Below are 18,183 nucleotides of genomic sequence, written 5' to 3'. Positions count from 1 at the left end.
CTGGGCAGCCTCCCAGCATCTAGGAAGGAGTCCTGCAGAAAGAGATCTAGGGGTCAGAGTGGACCACAAGCTAAATAGGAGTCAACAGTCCGACACTGTTGCAAAAAAAGCCACCATGAGTCTGGGCTGCATGAACAGGAGTGTGGGGAGCGAGACCCGAGAAGTCCTTCTGCCCTGCGCTGGTTAGGCCTCAGTTGGAGTCTTGTGTCCAGCTCTGGGCCCCACATTTCAGGAAAGATGTGGAGAAATTGGAGAGGGTCTACAGAAGAGCAAGACAATTGATGAACAGTCTATAGAACAGGATCTATGAGGGAAGGCTGAAGGAATTGGGTTTGTTTAGTTGGGAAAACAGAAGACTGAGAGGGGACAGGAGAGCAGTTTTCAGGTATCTAATAGGGTGTCACAGGGAGGAGGGAGACAAATTGTTCTCCGTGGCTTCTGAGGACAGGCCAAGAAGCAATGGGCTTAAACTGCAGCAAGGGAGGTTTAAGTTGGACATTGGGAAAAACTTAGTGAAACACTGGACTAAATTGACGAGGGAGGTTGTCAGTCTCCATCCCTGGAGATATTCAAGACTGACACTTCTCAGGGATGGTTAGTGCTTGCTCTGAGTCCTGCCGTGTGGGCAGGGGACTGGACTCGACAACCTCTCAAGGTCCCTTCTAGTCCTAGGGTGCGTCTAGACGACATGGCTCCATCGACGGAGCCATGTAAAGTCGTTTACTCAACATCATCAAAGAAGCGGAGATTTAAATCATTTAAATAATCCCCGCTTCGTTAAAATAAAAACGGCCGCCGCGCTGTGCCGACAATCAGCTGATCCGGCCCAGGGCGGCCGTCTAGACGTGGCGCGGTCGACAAGGGAAGCCTTTGTCGACCACTCCGGTATGCCTCGTTTCGCGTGAACGGTGCAGCGGCCATTTTTTTTGAACGAAGCGGGGATTATTGCCATGATTTAGATCCCCGCTTCTTTGACGATGTCGAGTAAACGACTTTCCATGGCTCCGTTGATGGAGCCACGTCGTCTCGACGCGCCCTATCTGTCGACAAAAGCCTGCAGTCTAGACGTAGCCCTGGTGTTCTGAGTCTATGATCTCTGCGGGAGCCATGTGTGCTGGGGGTTTGGCCCCCCACCACCTGAGCCCAACCTGGGGGTGCCCCCGTGAGAGAGAGAAATCAAGGCCTTGTCTCCACCCAGGGCAGCTGTCATCTTGGCTCTGCCACGTGGACACAGGCCTAAGTCATCTCAGTGCGCAGGGGTGGCAGGTGAAGGTAGGGCTGGGGGAGGCAAGCCCCCAGCCCCGCCCCTTCTGCCCAGGCTCCACCCCCCTGGAGCCAAACTGTGGCTCACCCAGGAGCACAGGGAGGGCAGGCGTTTTGGGGCGGCACCCCTCCACCCACAGTGGGCGTTCCGGGGGCGGAGTCTGGGCGGGGCCCTGCCTGGTGCTTTGGAAAGGCAACGCCTCCCCGTGCCTATGAGACACGCCGCCCCTCTCACTGCAATTAGTCCTCCAGCGCCTTCCCACAATTCCCCAGGACTGTATTTCCCGGCCCTGTCCCTGCGTCAGCGCTGAAACTCATGCACCAGTTTCGTCCAGCCTGGTTCAGGGGCTCGCGGCAGGCGGGTGTTACGTGAAACGTGCCTGCCCCGCTCCCCAAATGACCGAGCGGCTCCGCGGCCCCCTCTCTCCCCCCTTCTGGTCCTGGCCCCTTCGTCATGACAGGCTCTTGCTCGCCGCCGGCTGGGAGTGTGTCCTCCCGGTTTCCTTTTGGGCCCGTGTGCGGACCCCGCCGCGCGTGCCCGGCCCCCTAACGCAGCGTTAAAACATGCAAAAGACTCGCCGCGAAAGCAGCTTAGACGCCTGCCAGCTGGCACGCGTCGGGCTGGAATTCTGTGGCTTTATAATTAGTTCTGACTGACTTTCAGCAGTCTCCGGGGGAGCCGGCAGGCAGAGGAGCCGGGCAGGCAGCAGATGGCACCTTCAAGCAGCGTGGCCATGCCGGGACTTTTCCCGCCTGGGGTTCCGCTCCCTGTAGGAGACAGCTGCAGGGCAGAGAGGGGGGTGGCAGAATTGGGGGTGCCGGTACCCTGCTGGCTTCACTCCACCAGCATGAGGAACAGGAGCGGGCGGACGTGGGGCGAACAACCCAAGCGTGGGCACAGGGCCCCCAGAGGTGGGTTTGTACCTGGGTGTCTCCATCCCTCTTCTCTGCTGCAGCCCCTTGCTAAGGACCGTGCTTCAAAGACCCAACTCCTAGAATCAGGGGCTAGATTTTCCCAAAAGCTCAGCCACGAGGGCCAGGAAAACTGGCCCATTTCCTACAGGCATATGACAGGCCCAGCACGCACGCACAAAAAATCTTGCCCCACTTTCTTCCATCCATGGGTATGTCTAGACTACGGGCTTCTGCCGACAGAGGCATGGGAATTAGACACACCGACATAGTCAAGGAAGGGGAGATTTAAATACCCCCCGCTTCATTCGACTAAAAATGGCCACCGCATTGTGCCGGCTCAGCTGTTTGTCGGCACAAAGCAGCTGTCAAGACGGGGATCGGTCGCCAGGGAAAGCCTTTGCCAACCAATCCTGTAAACCTCCTTCCCCACTTCCCCCCTCCCTCCCTCTCTACCTCCCTCATCATCTATCTATCTATCTCCACTTCCCCCCTCCCTCCTCATTTCTCCCCTCCCTTCCTTTCTCCCCACTTCCTCATCTAGCTATCCATCCACCCCCATACTCCCTTGCTCTCTCTCTCGGAGAAGGTGGCTCCCTGTGACTCATCCGCCAGCAAGTGACCCTGAAGGAGTATAAGGCAGAGCCCAATGAGGTCCCTTAGCCTTCCAGCAGGTCTCCAGGGAGCTACATCTCCAGCCACCTTACGCTTCAAAGGGATTAACAACAGCTCCATGCCGCGCCGTGGCCAGCGCCGGAGCTGGGCCTGAGCCGGGATACGTTTACAGCCCATCCCGGGAATAGCTGGAACTGCACAGGGCCAGCCTCTCTGGACCTCCACAGCTGGGCGCTGGCGAATCCTCCCCTCTCCTCCCCACGGATGGGGCATCTCCAGAGGCTTGGCGGTTAGCAGGTGGCAGCTGGGGAGGCCTCCCCGAATCCCAAACCTTTTCCCCCGGAGCCGTCGCCCTCCCGCAGCCCGCCTCTCGGTCTGACCTCCGGGGCCAAGCAGGGTGGAGGGGCCTCGCTCATCTCCAGCCACTGGGCTCCTTTGCATCCCGTGTGTGCCAGGGGCTGGCCACGGCTGGGTGCAGGCAGCTCTCCCGCGCTGAGCCCCACCCTCTGGCGCTGACCCTACCCACCTGGGAAGGGCTTAGGGGACCAAGGGCAGGTGTCATCCACTACCGTGAGCCCCCGACCACTGGTCTAGCAGCCTCCTGTTCTACCTTTCTGCTGCCCAGCATGTCTGGCCTGCAGCTCAAGGGGCTCTGCGTGGGCACCAGGCTGAACACAGAGTCGCCTAGGGGTGCTGGGCTGTGTACACTGGCTTGTTATTGTAGGGTTGCCTGTGAGCGCTGGGCTGTGTACACTGGCTTGTTATTGTAGGGTTGCCTGTGAGCACTGGTTTGTGTACACTGGCTTGTTATTGTAGGGTTGCCTGTGAGCACTGGTTTGTGTACACTGGCTTGTTATTGTAGGGTTGCCTGTGAGCGCTGGGCTGTGTACACTGGCTTGTTATTGTAGGGTTGCCTGTGAGCACTGGTTTGTGTACACTGGCTTGTTATTGTAGGGTTGCTTGTGAGCACTGGTTTGTGTACACTGGTTTGTTACTGTAGGGTTTCCTGTGAGCACTGGGCTGTGTACACTGGTTTGTTATTGTAGGGTTGCCTGTGAGCGCCGGGCTCCCCACTTGTCCTCTCCACCCCATCCAGAAAGCAGAATGGGAAACAGGGGAGTGGTGCCCGGTGTGGGCAGAGACTGGGGAGAGCTAGAGCCAGCGTTGATGGAGCAAATTCTAGTGGCAGCGCCCTTAGCCAGCCCGGCAGGGCAGAGACAAGGAAGGGCGCCAGGAGCCCCGCGGATGTTTGTTTGTTCGGCAGGCAGCAGGGCTGCTAGATCCCCAGGAGCGGCGGGGGATGCGCTCTCCCCGCTGGTTCCAGGAATGGAGCAGACGCTGCTGGAGAGCAGCCAGGAGAGGGGACGCTGGGCGCATGGGGGAAGGCATGCGGCACCCCGGGAGGTGCCAGAGGGCAGATCGGCATGCTGGCGCCGTGGGCAGCAATAGGGAAGATCGTCTCCTCTGCTTGGAGAGAACGTTCCTCTGCCTTTTGTTTGCATCTCTCGTTAGAAATCCGCAAGATCCCGTGACTGGGGACCAGCCAGAAGAAAGAGAGACAGACAGAGAGGCAGAGAGACAGATGGAAAGACAGACACACAGAAAGACAGAGGGACAGACAGAAAACCAGGCAGACAGAAAGAAAGACAGAGAGGGTGTGTCTAGACTACAGGGTTTTTCGAAAAAAACGCCCCCTGCGTCTAGACTGCTGCCGTGTTCTTTCGAAAGTAAATCAAAAGAACACGGCAGTTTTTTCGACCGCGGAAAACCTCTTTTTACGAGGAATCACGCCTTTCTTTGAAATCGCTCTTTCGAAAAAAGGCGCTATGTCATGCAAACTGTGCTTTTTCGAAAGAGAGCATCCAGACTGGGTTCGGACTTTTGCCCGAACGGGAGCAGCATAGTATTTCCGCAAGAAGCACTGATTTCTTACAGTAGGAAGTCAGTGCTTTTGCGGAAATTCAAGCGGCCAGTGTAGACAGCTGGCAAGTTTTTCCGGAAAAGCGGCTGATTTTCCAGAAAAACTGGCCAGTCTAGACACAGCCACAGAGAGAGACAGAAAGAGACAGAGAGACAGACAGGGAGAGACAGGGAGAGACAGACAGACAGACAGACAGACAGACAGAAAAACAGAGAGACAGAGACAGAGAGAGACAAACAGAGAGACAGAGAGAGACAGACAAAGAGAGACAGAGAAACAGCAAGACAGACAGAGACAGACAGAGAGACAGACAGAAAGTCAGAAAGACAGACAGAGAAACAGACTCGCCATCTCTTTCCAGGCCATGCAGTGTTTTAGCCTCGTGAGACTCTGTCCCGTCCAGGTTGCTCCCCCTGGGCGCGAGAAGGGCTTTACCGGGAAGATGTGTTCAAAAGTCAAGCCCCAAGAGCGCCTTATTAAAACCAGCTCACATCTTGCCCTGGGCTCACTGAGACCTATTAGCCGGCATGCAGGGGGGCTCAGGCCTGCCCATTAGTATGCAGGAGAGCACAGCCCCCCCCCCCCCAGGTGCCGCTCTGTGGCCAGCTTGGATTTGTGGGTAGAGGGGGGGTTCCCCGGATCTTGACACGGCTAAGGCCAGTCCGCAGGATGCTAAGGCTGCAGCTCGAGGCTGTAACAAAGCCCTTGGACGGGCAGGGAACTTCCAGACCCAGGCAAGGCAGCGTTCTGGGGTCAGGCGCCATGCGCCACTCCCCAGGATGCCCCCAAACCACACTGGGGGTGATCAGAGCACTCCTGCAGGGGAAGGGACCCGCCTGGGGCTTCTCTGCCCCATGGCTCCTTCCAGGGAGAGATGCTCCCGGCTGCTTGCTCTACGCCTATGCAGGGAGGTTTCTGCCATCTGGGATGGCCTGGCCAGGGAGCTGCCACCAGGATGGCGGGGCCAGGGTGGGAGACAGACCAGGAGGGTCTGTCTGCACTGTGTGGCAGTCGGGGAACCTGCCTGGCTCACTCCACAGGCAGTGCTCAGGATGCGTCTACACTGCACCGTAACGCAAAATAAGAGACGCAATTTGGATTCCGATGCTATTTCGAAATAGCTGATTTCGTCCTTTGACGCTGTCTGCACTGCCCCACATTTCAAAATAACCCGCCATGCCGGAGACCAGGGTCCTCGCGGGACCAGGCTTGCCGGAACGTCGGAATAGCGAGCCTGAAATAACGGGCTGGCTGTGAAGACACGGGAGAGCTATTTCGGGATACTCCGGTATCCTGAAATAGCCGCGCAGTGTAGACGTAGCCTGAGTGTAACACCCAGAGCTCGGTGACACCGGGAATGCCTGTCCCAGGAAACTCTCCAGATTCCACATCCGGTTGTGTCCCAAAATGGGACCAAAAGAAAGTCAAACCCTGGGAATTTTTCCCGCAATGAAACATTCCCCCAAGATTTTGTCCGGCTCTCATGGGTGGCCTGTTCATCCGTTTGTTCACTCCATTCCACTTCTCTCTCTTTCTCTAGGGCCTTGGGGTCTAGCTACACCATTTTCTGGATTGCTCCCCCCCCCCCCCGGTCTCTCTCTACACCCTGGTTTTTAGCAGCTGGGCAGACCTGCTGGTGGAGCGCCAGCCCAGGAATCCTCTCTCCGGGTTTCCGCCCCGGAGGAGCCTGCCTGCTCAGAGCCAGCCAGCGCGGAGGCGAAGTGGAGGCTATTTTTGCCAACGGGAATGCAGCCCTGGTGCATTTCACCAGCTGGGTCTCCCCCCCCCCCCCGGTCTGGCCCGACTGGCTTGCACTGGGGGAGGCGGTGGGGGGGGGAGTGTTACACTGGAGGCAGAGCAAGGAATGATGACGGATTCCTTTGCTCCTTGTTCCATGTGAATCAAGAGAGCGGGGGAGGGATCCCCCTTTTCCAGGCCCCCTCCCAGCCACCCCGTAGGACTTCATTAGGCTTGCGGGAGGCCCATGGATGGAGGGAGGAGACCTGGGCTGGGCAGCAGCAGTGGGCAGGCAAAGGGCCCCTGTGATATGTAGAGGGCTCCACCTGGGGCTTTGCGGGGGAAGACCCGAGTTCAAAGCCTGGGGGAGCCCCCAGCTTCCAGGAAGGCAGGGCGAGCATCCCAGCCTGCTCGTAGTGGAGGGGGCTGTGGGCTGGGAGTGGGGCCGTCAGCAGAACTCCGGGGAAGCCGGAGCTCCGTGTCGGGAGAGGGGCGCCCGGGCCGAGCTCACCCAGTGCTTGCTCAGGCTCTGGCTGGCTCCAGCAGCCCCCCCTCCCCTCGCTCATGGCATTTTCCCCGTTCCCGGCTGGGCGGGCGTCACTCACCCAGCACGCTGGCGTTGCTCTCCTCGATCCAGGCCAGGCCCTCCTGTGCCCCCACGAAGGGCAGCGCTGGCTCCTCGCCGCTCCCGCTGTCGGCCAGAGAAAGCCCCGGAGCCTCGGCCAGGACGCCCTCGGGGGCCGCGTCGATCACTGGCTGGAGAAGGAACCTGTCCAGCGCCGCCTGGCTGGGGCGCACAAACGCGCCTTCCTCCCGGGCCGCGGGGAGCAGGGGGGACAAATCAGCAGGCAGGCTGGGCGGGGGTGGCCCGGCCGTAGAGCCCCACGGCAGTGGGGGCGCCTCCCTCTCGGCGCCCCCCGCAGCATTCCCTGCGTTGGGCTCTGGGCGGCTTGCGGCCGAGGGCGCGTGCTGGAGCCCCGTGGCGCTGGTGGCTCCTGGCAGCGTGGTCCGTGCACCAGCTGCAGGGGCTCGGTTCCCCGCTGCGAGGGGGAGCGTGGGATCCGGTGGGAGGGGGCGGGCAGGCTCTGTGATGGCCAGCGACGGCTCGAGGAGGCTGATGGCTCCGGCGACCACCTGCCCCCTCCTTGTCACTGGCCAGAGGGTCCCCGCAGGCTGGTAGGGGCCCAGAGCGGTGGTCTGGGTGGTGCCAACAGGCAGCGTTGGCGGCCCCACAATGTGCTCCGCTGATCCATCTCCAGACAGCGCTGCTGCCAAGTTCAAGTCCTCGCCCTCCTCCTCCAGCTCTGGCTGTGGCCGGCTGGCTGGCATTGCCGGGCCGGGCAGCGTGGCAGGTGGGCGGCCGCTTTCCCTGGCCGGAAACTCGGCTGGCGCCCCCTCAGGCCCAGAGTGGGTGGGGGCCGGGGCTGGAATCTCCCCTGTGGAATAAGTGACGGGGCTTTCGGCCGGCTCATCCTCTCCGCTCTCGTCTCTCGCCTCCCAGACCGGCCCATCGGGCAGCGGCTCCTCTGTGCCCGGGGGTTCATCCAGAGACTCCATGCTCAGCGCCTGCTGGGCGTCCGCGCCGGCTCTCCCCCCAGGATTCTGGGCGCCACTGGCTGGTGGGCTGGTGGTGTGGCCAGCCACGGAAAGGAAGGCTGCGGATGTGCCCTCCAGTGCCTGGAAGCTGCTCTCTGCAGCTCCGCTGCCTTCACTGCCTCCAGGGGAGCTGGAGGGGGGTGTCCCCGGAGCCTCGGTGTGAGGGGCGGGGGGCGCATGCAGGTGGGCCCTGGGGAGGGCCGGGAGTGGCGGGATGGGTGTGGCACCCTCCTCGCTGGAGACGGCCTCCCCAGAGGAATCCTCCGCATCCTCCTGGGGGGGTGGCAGCCCCAGCCCCTCCACATGGGGATAGTCCCCTCGGACGCTGGAGCTGGGGAACGGCTGGTCGAGATCGGCCTCCTGGTTCCGAGCGTCGGTGCCAGACGGGTGCAGGGTCGGTTCATCGGCTGCCGGTGTCGGGGCGTGGTCCGAGATCCGGTCCCATCCTCCCTCCTTAGGGCGGGTGACTGTCTCGGCAGCCCCCCAAGGGCCTGCTGGGGACTCTCCCATCCTGCTGGGGTCGGCCTCGGGCCCCGCCCTCGGGCGGGCGCTGGCTGGGGGCTGGTGGGTGGGAGCCCAGTGGCTGTGCTGAGGGAGAGGCGGGGTCAGTCGAGGGGTCCATCCCTGCTGGTCGGGAGCGGCCGACGAGGAGGGGGCCGTCCCCCTCTGCAGGCCTGGGTGTGCTGATCCCCTTCGCTCTGCAACAAGCCAGAGATACGGGTTAGCCAAAGCCCTGGGGCGCGAGCAAGGGGGCAGCGAGGGGGCGTGGACGGCACAGCTAGGGACCCCCTCTAAATATGCTAATCAGCAGGCGGGCCAAAGGGAAGGGCCCGATCCTGGCAGTGCAAGGCTTTGGCTCCTGCCGAAATGGACAGAGCACTGGCACTCAGTCGCCTCCATTTCAGACGGGTTTTGGGGACGGGGGGAGGGAGGGGGATGCAGCAGTCAGCCGAGCCAGTTCATTCGGCTTCCCCGCCCCAGGCCCCAGGCCCCAGGCCCCAGGCTCCAAGCCCCAGGCCCCAGGCCCCAGGCTCCAAGCCCCAGGCCTGTCGTGATGGAAGAGGAGCCGTTGAGCACAGGGAATGTGCTTGGAGCTGTACGAGACCCGGGGCACCCGGTGGCCCTCTGTACCACGGGAGGCTCTGGGTTGATGCCTGTCCCAGTGCTGGGATGGTCTGACTGTAGATGCTCAGGCCTTGGCCTGCGAGTGCAGACACAGGCAGTTTGAGTCTGCCAAGGTGTTTAATGGCAGCACGAGGGGGGGCAGGGGGGCCGGCTGTCAGTGCACTAGGAGGCAGAATTCCTGGGTTCTCTTTCTGGGTCTGGAAGGGGAGTGTTGCCTGATGGTTAGAGCAAGGAGGGCTGGAGCCAGGACTCCTGGGTTCTCTTTCTGGGTCTGTAAGGGGAGTGTTGCCTGATGGTTAGAGCAAGGAGGGCTGGAGCCAGGACTCCTGGGTTCTCTTTCTGGGTCTGGAAGGGGAGTGTTGCCTGATGGTTAGAGCAAGGAGGGCTAGAGCCAGGACTCCTGGGTTCTCTTTCTGGGTCTGTAAGGGGAGTGTTGCCTGATGGTTAGAGCAAGGAGGGCTGGAGTCAGGACTCGTGGGTTCTCTACAGGACTCTGATGCTGTCCCACCAAAGGTTAGGTAGGGATATGGTGGTGGCAGGGAGCTGCGTCTGGCGTGCGGCTCCCGCCGCCGCACTTGGGCGTGTGTTTGCACGCGCGTGCAAATGGCCAGCCTGGGCTACCGCCCCTGCGTGTGCATCAATCATTTGTGCCAATTCAGTGTGTAAAAAATACCACCCCACAGGCCCTGGCTGTGCCCGGCTCTCCGGCTGCGGGGGCGCTCGGAGGGAGGGTCTGGGACAGAAAACCCCCCCGAAGGCTCAGGGGTCAGAGGAGAGTCGCTCCCAGCCGCCCCAGTGCAGGGCCCTCGATTACCGGCCCCGCTGGGCGCTGCCGGATTAGCACCACGACGCTATAATGGCCTTTAATGAGGAGCAGCGGCAGATCCTGGCTCGGCAAGGTTGCCATGGCTACTGGCTCCTCATCACGGAGGAGGCCTCGTTAGCTGCCAGATGATGGGGAGCGGCACGTGCTGCTCTCTCGGCGGGAGAAGGGGGCCAGCCCTCCGGCGGGGGCAGGAGGGGGATTGTGGGAGCTGGGGTGGAAATGGGGGTAGGGAGAGCTCAGGTCAGTCCCTGCATGGGGTGGGTGGGGGGAGTTATTGGTTCCAGAAAGACAAAGAAGTCAGTGCAGAGGGACGGGATGGGGCAGAGACTGGAGGGGGAGGGAGACGGCGGGAAGGGGGCACAGTGAGCCAGGGGCTGGTGCCAGACTGTTGGGGCTCCCTGGCTGACGCCCCCCCACTGCCCCGAGGCCCTTCCAGGGACCCAGTCTCATCTGGGCAGTGCCTGGAGCGACTATGCAGCGCCCGGCTTGAGGGGGCCCGATCCTGGTCGGTGACTGGGCAGCGCCCGGCCTGAGGGGGCCCGATCCTGGTCGGTGTCTGGGCAGAGCCCGGCCTGAAGGGGCCCGATCCTGGTCGGTGACTGGGCAGAGCCCGGCCTGAAGGGCCCGATCCTGGTCGGTGACTGGGCAGCGCCCGGCCTGAAGGGGCCCGATCCTGGTCGGTGACTGGGCAGAGCCTGGCCTGAAGGCCCGATCCTGGTCGGTGTCTGGGCAGCACCCAGCCTGAGGGGGCCCGATCCTGGTTGGTGCCTGGGCAGGGCCCGGCCTGAGGGGACCCGATCCTGGTCAGTGCCTGGGCAGGGCCCAGCCTGAGGGGGCCTGATCCTGGTCGGTGCCTGGGCAGGGCCCAGCCTGAGGGGGCCCGATCCTGGTCGGTGACGGGGAAGACCCTGGCCTGAGGGGGCCGATCCTGGTTGGTGTCTGGGCAGCGCCCGGCCCAGCAGGACCTGATCTCGCCGGGGGTCTGTGAGTCTCTGAGCACGATGGGTCCCCGGAGAACAAGTCAGACCCAGGCGTGAGGCGTGGCCTTTTGGCTCCCCTGGAACCGCAGGAGCACCGAGCAGCCCGGCCTGTCCTCGGAAGGAGGTTGAAACTGACCCGACTGGAGGCAAATGCTTCTCTCTCAGCCCCGGGGGCCGAGGGCCAGTCCTGCCCTGTCAAGCTGCCGCACCTCAAGGAATTCCAGCCCCCTCCCCCCGCCCCTATGTGACTGGAGGGTCCCGTCAGCAAGCGGCTAACTACAGATACTCACGGGAGCCGGCCGGCCCCTCCACTTCGTTGGAGAGGGGGAAGGCGCCTTCCCCTGCGTGGGCCTCGGCGGTGGGCTTGGCCGTGGGGTGGATCTCGACAGCGTTGTCCGCCGTGCCGCTCGCCTCCAGCGCCAGGCCTGGGACCGGGGTGAGGGCCCCCCCCGCGGTCCCATCCATGCCTTGGGCTGGCCCCTCGCGCTGCAGCTGGAAGTGACGGCCGTTCAGTCCCGCGGAGACGCTCTTCTTGGTGGGCTGGGGGCTGGGCACCTCCCGCGCTGGGGTGCTCGGCGGCTCGGGCGTGTGGGCGGCGGATGGTGCCCCCAGGCCGGGGCGCGTGATGTGTTCCTGCGGGAGCTCGGGGGCAGGACTCGGGGAAGGAGGCTGCGCGTGAGCTGACGGGGGCCCCCGTGGGATGCCTGGGGGCCGGGTTGGCGGGAGGGCATCAGAGGCTGGCGCGTCAGTTTCCACGGAGGATAATGGGGCGGGTGTCTCCTCCCAGGCGGCGGTGGGGAAACCCAGCGGCTGGTGGGCTCCCTGCTGGCTGCTCCCCGCCTGCGCTGGAGCCTGGTCGACCATATTCAGAGACTGATCTTCGCTTGGAGAGGAGACTGATGGGGGTTTCGGAGACACGGCTCCTTCCAGAACGGGAGCTCCGGTGGCTGCTGCCCCCGGGGGAGGCTCTTTCCCCACCGGGCTCCGGGTCACCAGCTGCAGCTGCTCGTCCTCCGTCAGCACCGGCTTGTGCCTCAGGCTGTAGCCAGCCCGGGGGATCTCCCTGGAGTCCCCAGATGCGCCGGCCTCCTCGCGCCCTGGGGGGAGCAGCTCGTTTTGTGCCTGAGGCAGCAGCTCTGCGTCGTGCTCCGCCAAGGTGTTGTCCAGGCTCCCGGGCCCGGGCCCCGCCGGCGCCGAGCCCCCCGCATCCTGCTCCGGCTGCCCACGCTCCAGGCTGCTGGCGGGCTCCTCGAGACTCCGCGCGGCTGGTTTCGTCGGCGAGGGGGGCGGCTGCTGACCTGCTGCGAAGAGACAAAGGAGCTGGAGCTGACTCGGGCTGCTCGGAGCCGATTGGCCCCAGTGACCCGAATCCTGCTCCTTTCTGGGCTCTCCCGGGCCAAAGGCAGGTGATCCAACTCCCCCACCAGCCCAGGTGTGTCTATGCCCACACATAGACCCAGAGCTGTGGGGTGGGGAGAGGGGTGGCATGGGGGTAGGCGAGGCCCAGGGCTGTGGGGCAAGTGGTTTTAACGAGACAGAGGGTGATTCTGGATCAGGAACTGGACGCGTCCCTGGTCTGAGCCCTCCCCGGACAGGGGCCGTCCCTCGCTCCCGCCTACCTTTGTAGCAGTAAGCGTCAAACTTCAAGGCCGGGTCAGGGAAGCCGGTCCGGTTGGGGAACTGGTACACGGTTCTCACGCCCGGCTCGTCCCCGCCACATTTCTTACGCGGGGCCTGGATTGGGTAGCGGACGCTCCCGTCAGCCAGCCAGCCGGGGTCGCATTGATCCAAGCCGTTCCTCCAAGCTAAGTACAGCTGGCCCGTGGTGGCTAGCGAGGCCCCCCGGCTCTGGCAGTGCTTCTTGGCTCCCTGGGCCGTCAGCCGCCCGGGCGTGGAGACGTAGAACACTTTCCCTGCAAGGGGAAGGAAAGCCCAGTGACACAAGGTGCTCGCCATTCGCCCAGCCCCACGTGGGTCACTGCCACGGGGCAGCCACCTCTGGGGTGGAGCATGGCCCCAGCGGAACAGCTGGTGTGATCGAGCCACCGACTTCACTAGAGTGATGCACCTGCTGAGAAGCTGAGCCTCTTGCGTTCAGTAGGACACGGGTGAGGCGTGGCAGGGTCACACCGGCGTCACCCGGCCTACAGACCAAATGCCAGGGGGTATGTGGTGTGGGTGGGTGTGTGGGTCTGGGATGCAGCTGCAGCCTCCCTGAGCCGCGCCACTACTCAAGGTCACCGGAAAGGCTGCAGGTGCCAAGAAGCAATCAATTCTCCCTGGCTCCGGCTGCTGCCATGGCCATGAAATCAGCCTCCAGCAGCCTGGGAAGGAACGCGTTTTTCAGGCCTTCATTGCTGAAGCGCTAAGGCGCAGCCAGGTGCACCGTGCTCCTCGGCATCTCACCGTGCCCGGCGTGCGGCCGTTGGCCCATGGCCAACCCCCCCGGAGCTGCCCGCCATGGAACGGCCCTTGCGGAGCCTTTTCTGGCATCTCCGAGAGAAGCTGGGGAGGGCTGCCGTTGTGGGGGTAGGGGACCAGGGAGCCGCTCCCTGCCTGGAACCTCTCGAGGTGGAAATCCTCCAGGCGTCAGCTCCCCGCTGAGTCTGAGGACCCCACCAGAGAGACCATTGCAACCCGGAGGCTCCAGCCACATCCCCGCCCCTGAAAGCAGGGGCCAGGAGAGGCCCTTTGGGGCGGCCCAGGGACGCGTCATGGGGAAGGGCTTGCCTTGGAGCTCCCTGGCGTAGCAATACACGTCGTAGGCTTCGCTGGCTTCCCGCACCCCGTAGCTGCGGATGCCCGGGAGGCTGCTGCGGTCTCCGTAGCAGCCAGGCCTGGAGAGCGTGATGGGGTACCTGGGGAGACAAGGCAGAGGCCAGTGGTCACGGGGCTGGATCCACCCCTGCCCTGCCTGCCCCACGAGCCTCCGGGAGCACCTGGATGAATGCCCTCTCCACGCTGCGCAGCTGGAAAGAGGGGGAAGGAGGGTGGCCGCTTCCGGCATTTCTACCACTGCCTGCGGGGAGCCAGGGAGGGGGGGTTTCTACAGGGGGCCCTTTGACAGCTGAAAGCCCAGCCCCCGCTCTCCGAATCTGCGATGGATCCAGCTGCTTGTGGCGCACGTTCCTCCCGTGGAGAATCACGCGCCGTGGGGAGCCGTGCCGGCTTCAAGCCGCTGTCGCTTTGATTGCGCTCAAAAGCGGAGAGCGTCTGCCGGCAGCTTTGGGGCCAACGGTGGAGAGGGACAATCCCTTTCATAGAGGAGAGCTGGAGGGGCTGGGAGGCACGGGGGGATGGAGACAGGCTGAGGGAGAGGTGGAGAGGGACACGGGGAGCCGGATGGGGGCATAGATAGGAGAGGGAAGGGCAGATCCGTGAAGAACTGCCCCCAGTGGAAAGCTGTCTGGTAACAGCAGAAGTGCAGTCTCTAAGCACTGGGCTGGGATTAACCACCCTCCCCCATGCTTAAGCTGGTCAGTGTCACTCTCCCCATTTTGCAGAAGGGGAAACTGAGGCATTGTGCAGGGACACGACTCACTCCGGGTGACCTCGTGAGTCAGCGACCAATCAGTGTGCGTGGGAAAGGCCTGTATGTGGAAAGGCACCCGAGTGCAGAAGGTACCAACTCCCCTTGCCTGGTGTGCAGACACAAAGGTGGCCTTTGCACACTTGTTTTGCACGTACAAGCCCCTGCCTGGGCACCAGCTTGGGGCAGATTTGCCAGGCCCAGGTTTGCAGCTGCTGTCTGAGTAGAGAGCTCCGGGGCTGCTGCACAGCTGGGTCGGGATGGGCTTAGGGGAGCAGGGCTGCAGGGTCCCCAAAGGAGGGACACCACCTCGCTTCAGCGCCCAGGTGTCCAGTGCCGCCTGGTGTGGTGCAAGACGCAGGAACAAGGCAGCTGCTTTGCGGCGCCATCCCCTCGTGTCATCCCCCCCATCACTGGGTGGCCCCTTCCCCCCCCCCAGGGCTCCCCCCGAGCTGTGTCCCACCAGGGCCCAGGGGCTCCCCGGGTTACCGGACAGTCTGGTCGGCCAGCCAGCCGGCATCGCAATTGTCGTAGCCGTCTTCGAAGGCGGCCTGCAGGTGACGCGGCGCAGCCACGACGGCGGAGTTCTCCAGGCAGGCGCGCTGGGCCGCGGCGAAGGTGAGCGCGTAGCGGTTGCTGGCGGCTCGGTAGTGGAACACCACACCTGGGAGGAGCGGACGGGCGGGCCGTGAGCCGGGGGGGGGGCGGCCCAGGGAGGAAGGCGCCCCGGCCTCCGCCCACGGTCAGTTTGTCCATCCCATGCGGGTGACGGGGGCTGGAGCCACTGCCCGGGAGCCTGCAGGTTTGTGTGTGTCCGCAGAGGGGTTTGCCCCAGGGGTCAGCGACACAGCTGGGGCCGTGGGGCAGTTGCCTGGATTCTGCCCCCCACCCACCCACTACTAACCACTGATCACACTCACCTCCCAGAATAGAACCCAGGAGTCCTGGCTAACCCCCCCCCCCAAAAAAAATCCCCCTCCCCTCCCAGAGCCAATAACAGAACCCAGGAGTCCTGCCTCAGCCCCCCCCGTCCCCCTCCCCTCCCAGAGCCAGTAACAGAACCCAGGAGTCCTGGATCAGCCCCCCCCATCCCCCTCCCCTCCCAGAGCCAGTAACAGAACCCAGGAGTCCTGGATCAGCCCCCCCAACCCATGCGACCCCCCCCTCCCCTCCTGCAGCCAGTAACAGACCCTTCTGAAAGCACAAAGCAGACCATGAGCCACCCCCCCGCAGAGCTCCAGGGGAACTGGGGGGGCCGGCCGAGCAGCCTTTGCGGGGGCGCACTGACAGCCCCAGAGCGGGTCTGGGCTGGGACAGAGGAGTCGCTGGCTCTGTGTCTCCAGCGATTCCCTCCAGAGATTCCCCCCGTCCCCGTTGGCCGCACGCTGAGCCCGCAGCACCAGCCGGTAGCAGCAGCCGGAAGCTGCTCCTGAGGGCACCCCAGGGACTAGGCCGTGTGGGATTCAACCCAGTGGGCGTGCGGGGCGGGGAGGAAGAGAAGGTGCCCCCCCCCTCAGTGCACACACGTGCACACGCGTGTGCTCACATGCACACAGAGCTTCCCCCGGGGCACTAGCAAGGTGGGGGCTTGCCCATGATTTGCTTTGTTCTTTGTACTGGCTCCGGGAGGGGACGGGGATTTCGTGGGGGGTGGGACAGAGCCAGGACTCCTGGGTTCTGTGCCTAGCTCTGGGAGGAGAGGAGGATCTAGGGGTCAGAGTGGACCACAAGCTAAATAGGAGCCCCGCCCCTTCTGCTCAATGCTCCGCCCCTTCTTCACACTATCCCGCCCCTTCCTGTGTAGGGAAGTAGTACTTTTCGAAGTAGTCCCCGGCAAAAAATTATTGCCCACCCCTGATCTAGACAGTGCTGGGCCCTGCCTAGAGGGCGGGGGACTGGACCCGATGGCCCTCCGGGGGCCCTTCCAGTTCCAGTGTTTTGGGATTCACCGGTGCGGCCGGCGATGGAGAGACACAGAGTCCCCTGCGTGGTTTGTGCATCCCACGGAGGGGAGGGAGGAAGGGCTGTGGAGCAGCTGGTGAAGGTGGAAGGATCCCCCCGCCCCCCGGTGCTCAGCCTGTCTGGCTCACACCTCACGCCCAGTCGGCCTGCCCCGGCCCGACTCACCGGTGACCTCCAGGGGCAGCAGGTCCTGCTCGTCGTCAATGCCAGCCACCACCTCGCAGCGGTACAGCCCGGCGTCGCTGGCCCGGGCCGCGCCGATCGCCAGGGTGGCATTGTAGCGGTTGCTGGCGTAGCCGGGCAGGGACACCCTCCCCTCGTAGCCCTTCCCCACCTTCACCACGTTCTCCTGGGCCACCAGGACCGGCACGTCCTGCTTCTGGCCGGACGCCGACTGCACCTTGCTCCATTTGATGCGAGGCGGGACCGCCGGGTGGTTGGGCCCCAGGGCGGCCGAGGGGTGGAGCAGGAAAAGGCAGGGCAGGGCCACGGGCTCAGCCAGCCCCACCCGCTGCGGCTGGTGCTGGACTTTGTTGATGTGGATGATCTTCCCGTTGTCCTGGGAGCCTGCGGGAGACAGGCAGAGAGGAGAGGGGCTCAGTGGGAGGGGAACGCCTGGGGGGCATGATACCACGGTGATGGGCACAACGGAGAGAAGGCAACTGGCACACATGGTCTGGGCAAGCCACATTCAGAACCAACGGCAAACTCAACTCGGAATCGACGGCAGGGGGCGGAAACGCCCCCCCTCCCACTTTCATTCTCACTTTGCCCGGCTGGGGTCCGGCAGTGCCGGGAAGCTACGCAGGCCCCGTTCCCATCCCCCCTAAGGCGGAGCAGCCGCCCGGGTCTCCTAGAGGGCGGCCGAACCCCCGCGACCCGTTCCCGCTGGGTGACACTCTGCGTGTCTGTTCCCGGGGAGCCTCGCACGGCGAGGACGGGGTGACACCAAGCGGCCCTGTCGCACCTTCGCTGCCGCCCACCGACTTCCCCGCAGCCCGGGGGCGGTTTGTGCCAACGTCGGCCGCTGCCCCCGTCCACCCTGTTCCCTGGGCAGACCCAGGATCGCGCCCCCAGCGGGTTTGGCTGGCACCACAGACCCCGGCGGCTTTCTGCATAAACCGAGCGAGCTGCAGCGGGGCCCGGCCAATGCAGGGGGATGGACCTCAACTCTGGTTTCTCGCTTTCACACACACCCTCCCTTGGCCTTGGGACTGCGGCAGGTGCAGCGACAGACCTAAAGGCCCCTGGGCTGCCGTGGGCGAGCAGCGAATTGGACACACACTCTGCAGACCAGGCTCCTGCTGAGCCAGGACGCCGCAGTCGTTGCTCATGAGAAGCACCCTGTGAAAGTCAGCGTGGCCAGCAGTTACGCCCCAGAGGATACCAGCCACTGCGGGGCAGGTGAGAGCAGGATCAGAGGCAACGTGCCCTCTCATGTGTTCCTTCAGGGTGCGGAATAAATTTTGTTCTGTGCACTGAGGCATGTGGGAATGTGCACCACCCTAAAACACACAGGCTGCCGGTGGTGGGTGCTTTGCTCATCAGCTGGGCAGCATTTGACTCTCTCCTGGTGGCTGCCCAAGTGCCCAGCGTACGAGGAATGTGCTCAGTGACCTGGTCGGTATCTACTGGAAAGCAGGTGTGTGTTTTACTCCAGTTCCTGTAGCACTGTGGAGCGATCCGCTCCCTCTGCTGCAGCTGGCCTAGAACCTGG

The 18,183-nt window shown here is 63.6% G+C and overlaps 1 protein-coding gene across 3 annotated transcripts in view; it reads right to left on the bottom strand.

Annotated features, from left to right (window-relative positions):
• NCAN (neurocan) overlaps positions 1 to 18,183 on the bottom strand; it is an 82,076-nt gene that overhangs the window by 20,623 nt on the left and 43,270 nt on the right. For 2 of the 3 annotated variants that reach the window (XM_075902829.2, XM_075902827.2), the window contains exons 3-8: positions 16,632 to 17,033; positions 14,994 to 15,168; positions 13,706 to 13,833; positions 12,595 to 12,888; positions 11,266 to 12,276; positions 7,054 to 8,742 (exon numbers count right to left, since the gene is read on the bottom strand). In XM_075902829.2, the coding sequence (XP_075758944.2) occupies positions 7,054 to 8,742; positions 11,266 to 12,276; positions 12,595 to 12,888; positions 13,706 to 13,833; positions 14,994 to 15,168; positions 16,632 to 17,033 (3,699 nt within the window). The remainder of the gene's footprint in view (positions 1 to 7,053; positions 8,743 to 11,265; positions 12,277 to 12,594; positions 12,889 to 13,705; positions 13,834 to 14,993; positions 15,169 to 16,631; positions 17,034 to 18,183) is intronic. The other variant, XM_075902828.2, reaches the window with a different exon arrangement.

This window comes from Pelodiscus sinensis, chromosome 32 (assembly GCF_052426305.1).
Source record: "Pelodiscus sinensis isolate ZL-2025 chromosome 32, ASM5242630v1, whole genome shotgun sequence".
In the NCBI taxonomy this organism is placed as follows: Eukaryota; Metazoa; Chordata; order Testudines; family Trionychidae; genus Pelodiscus; species Pelodiscus sinensis.
The sequence above is the reverse complement of the archived record's forward strand: the minus strand, read 5'-3'. Positions and strand labels throughout refer to the sequence as shown.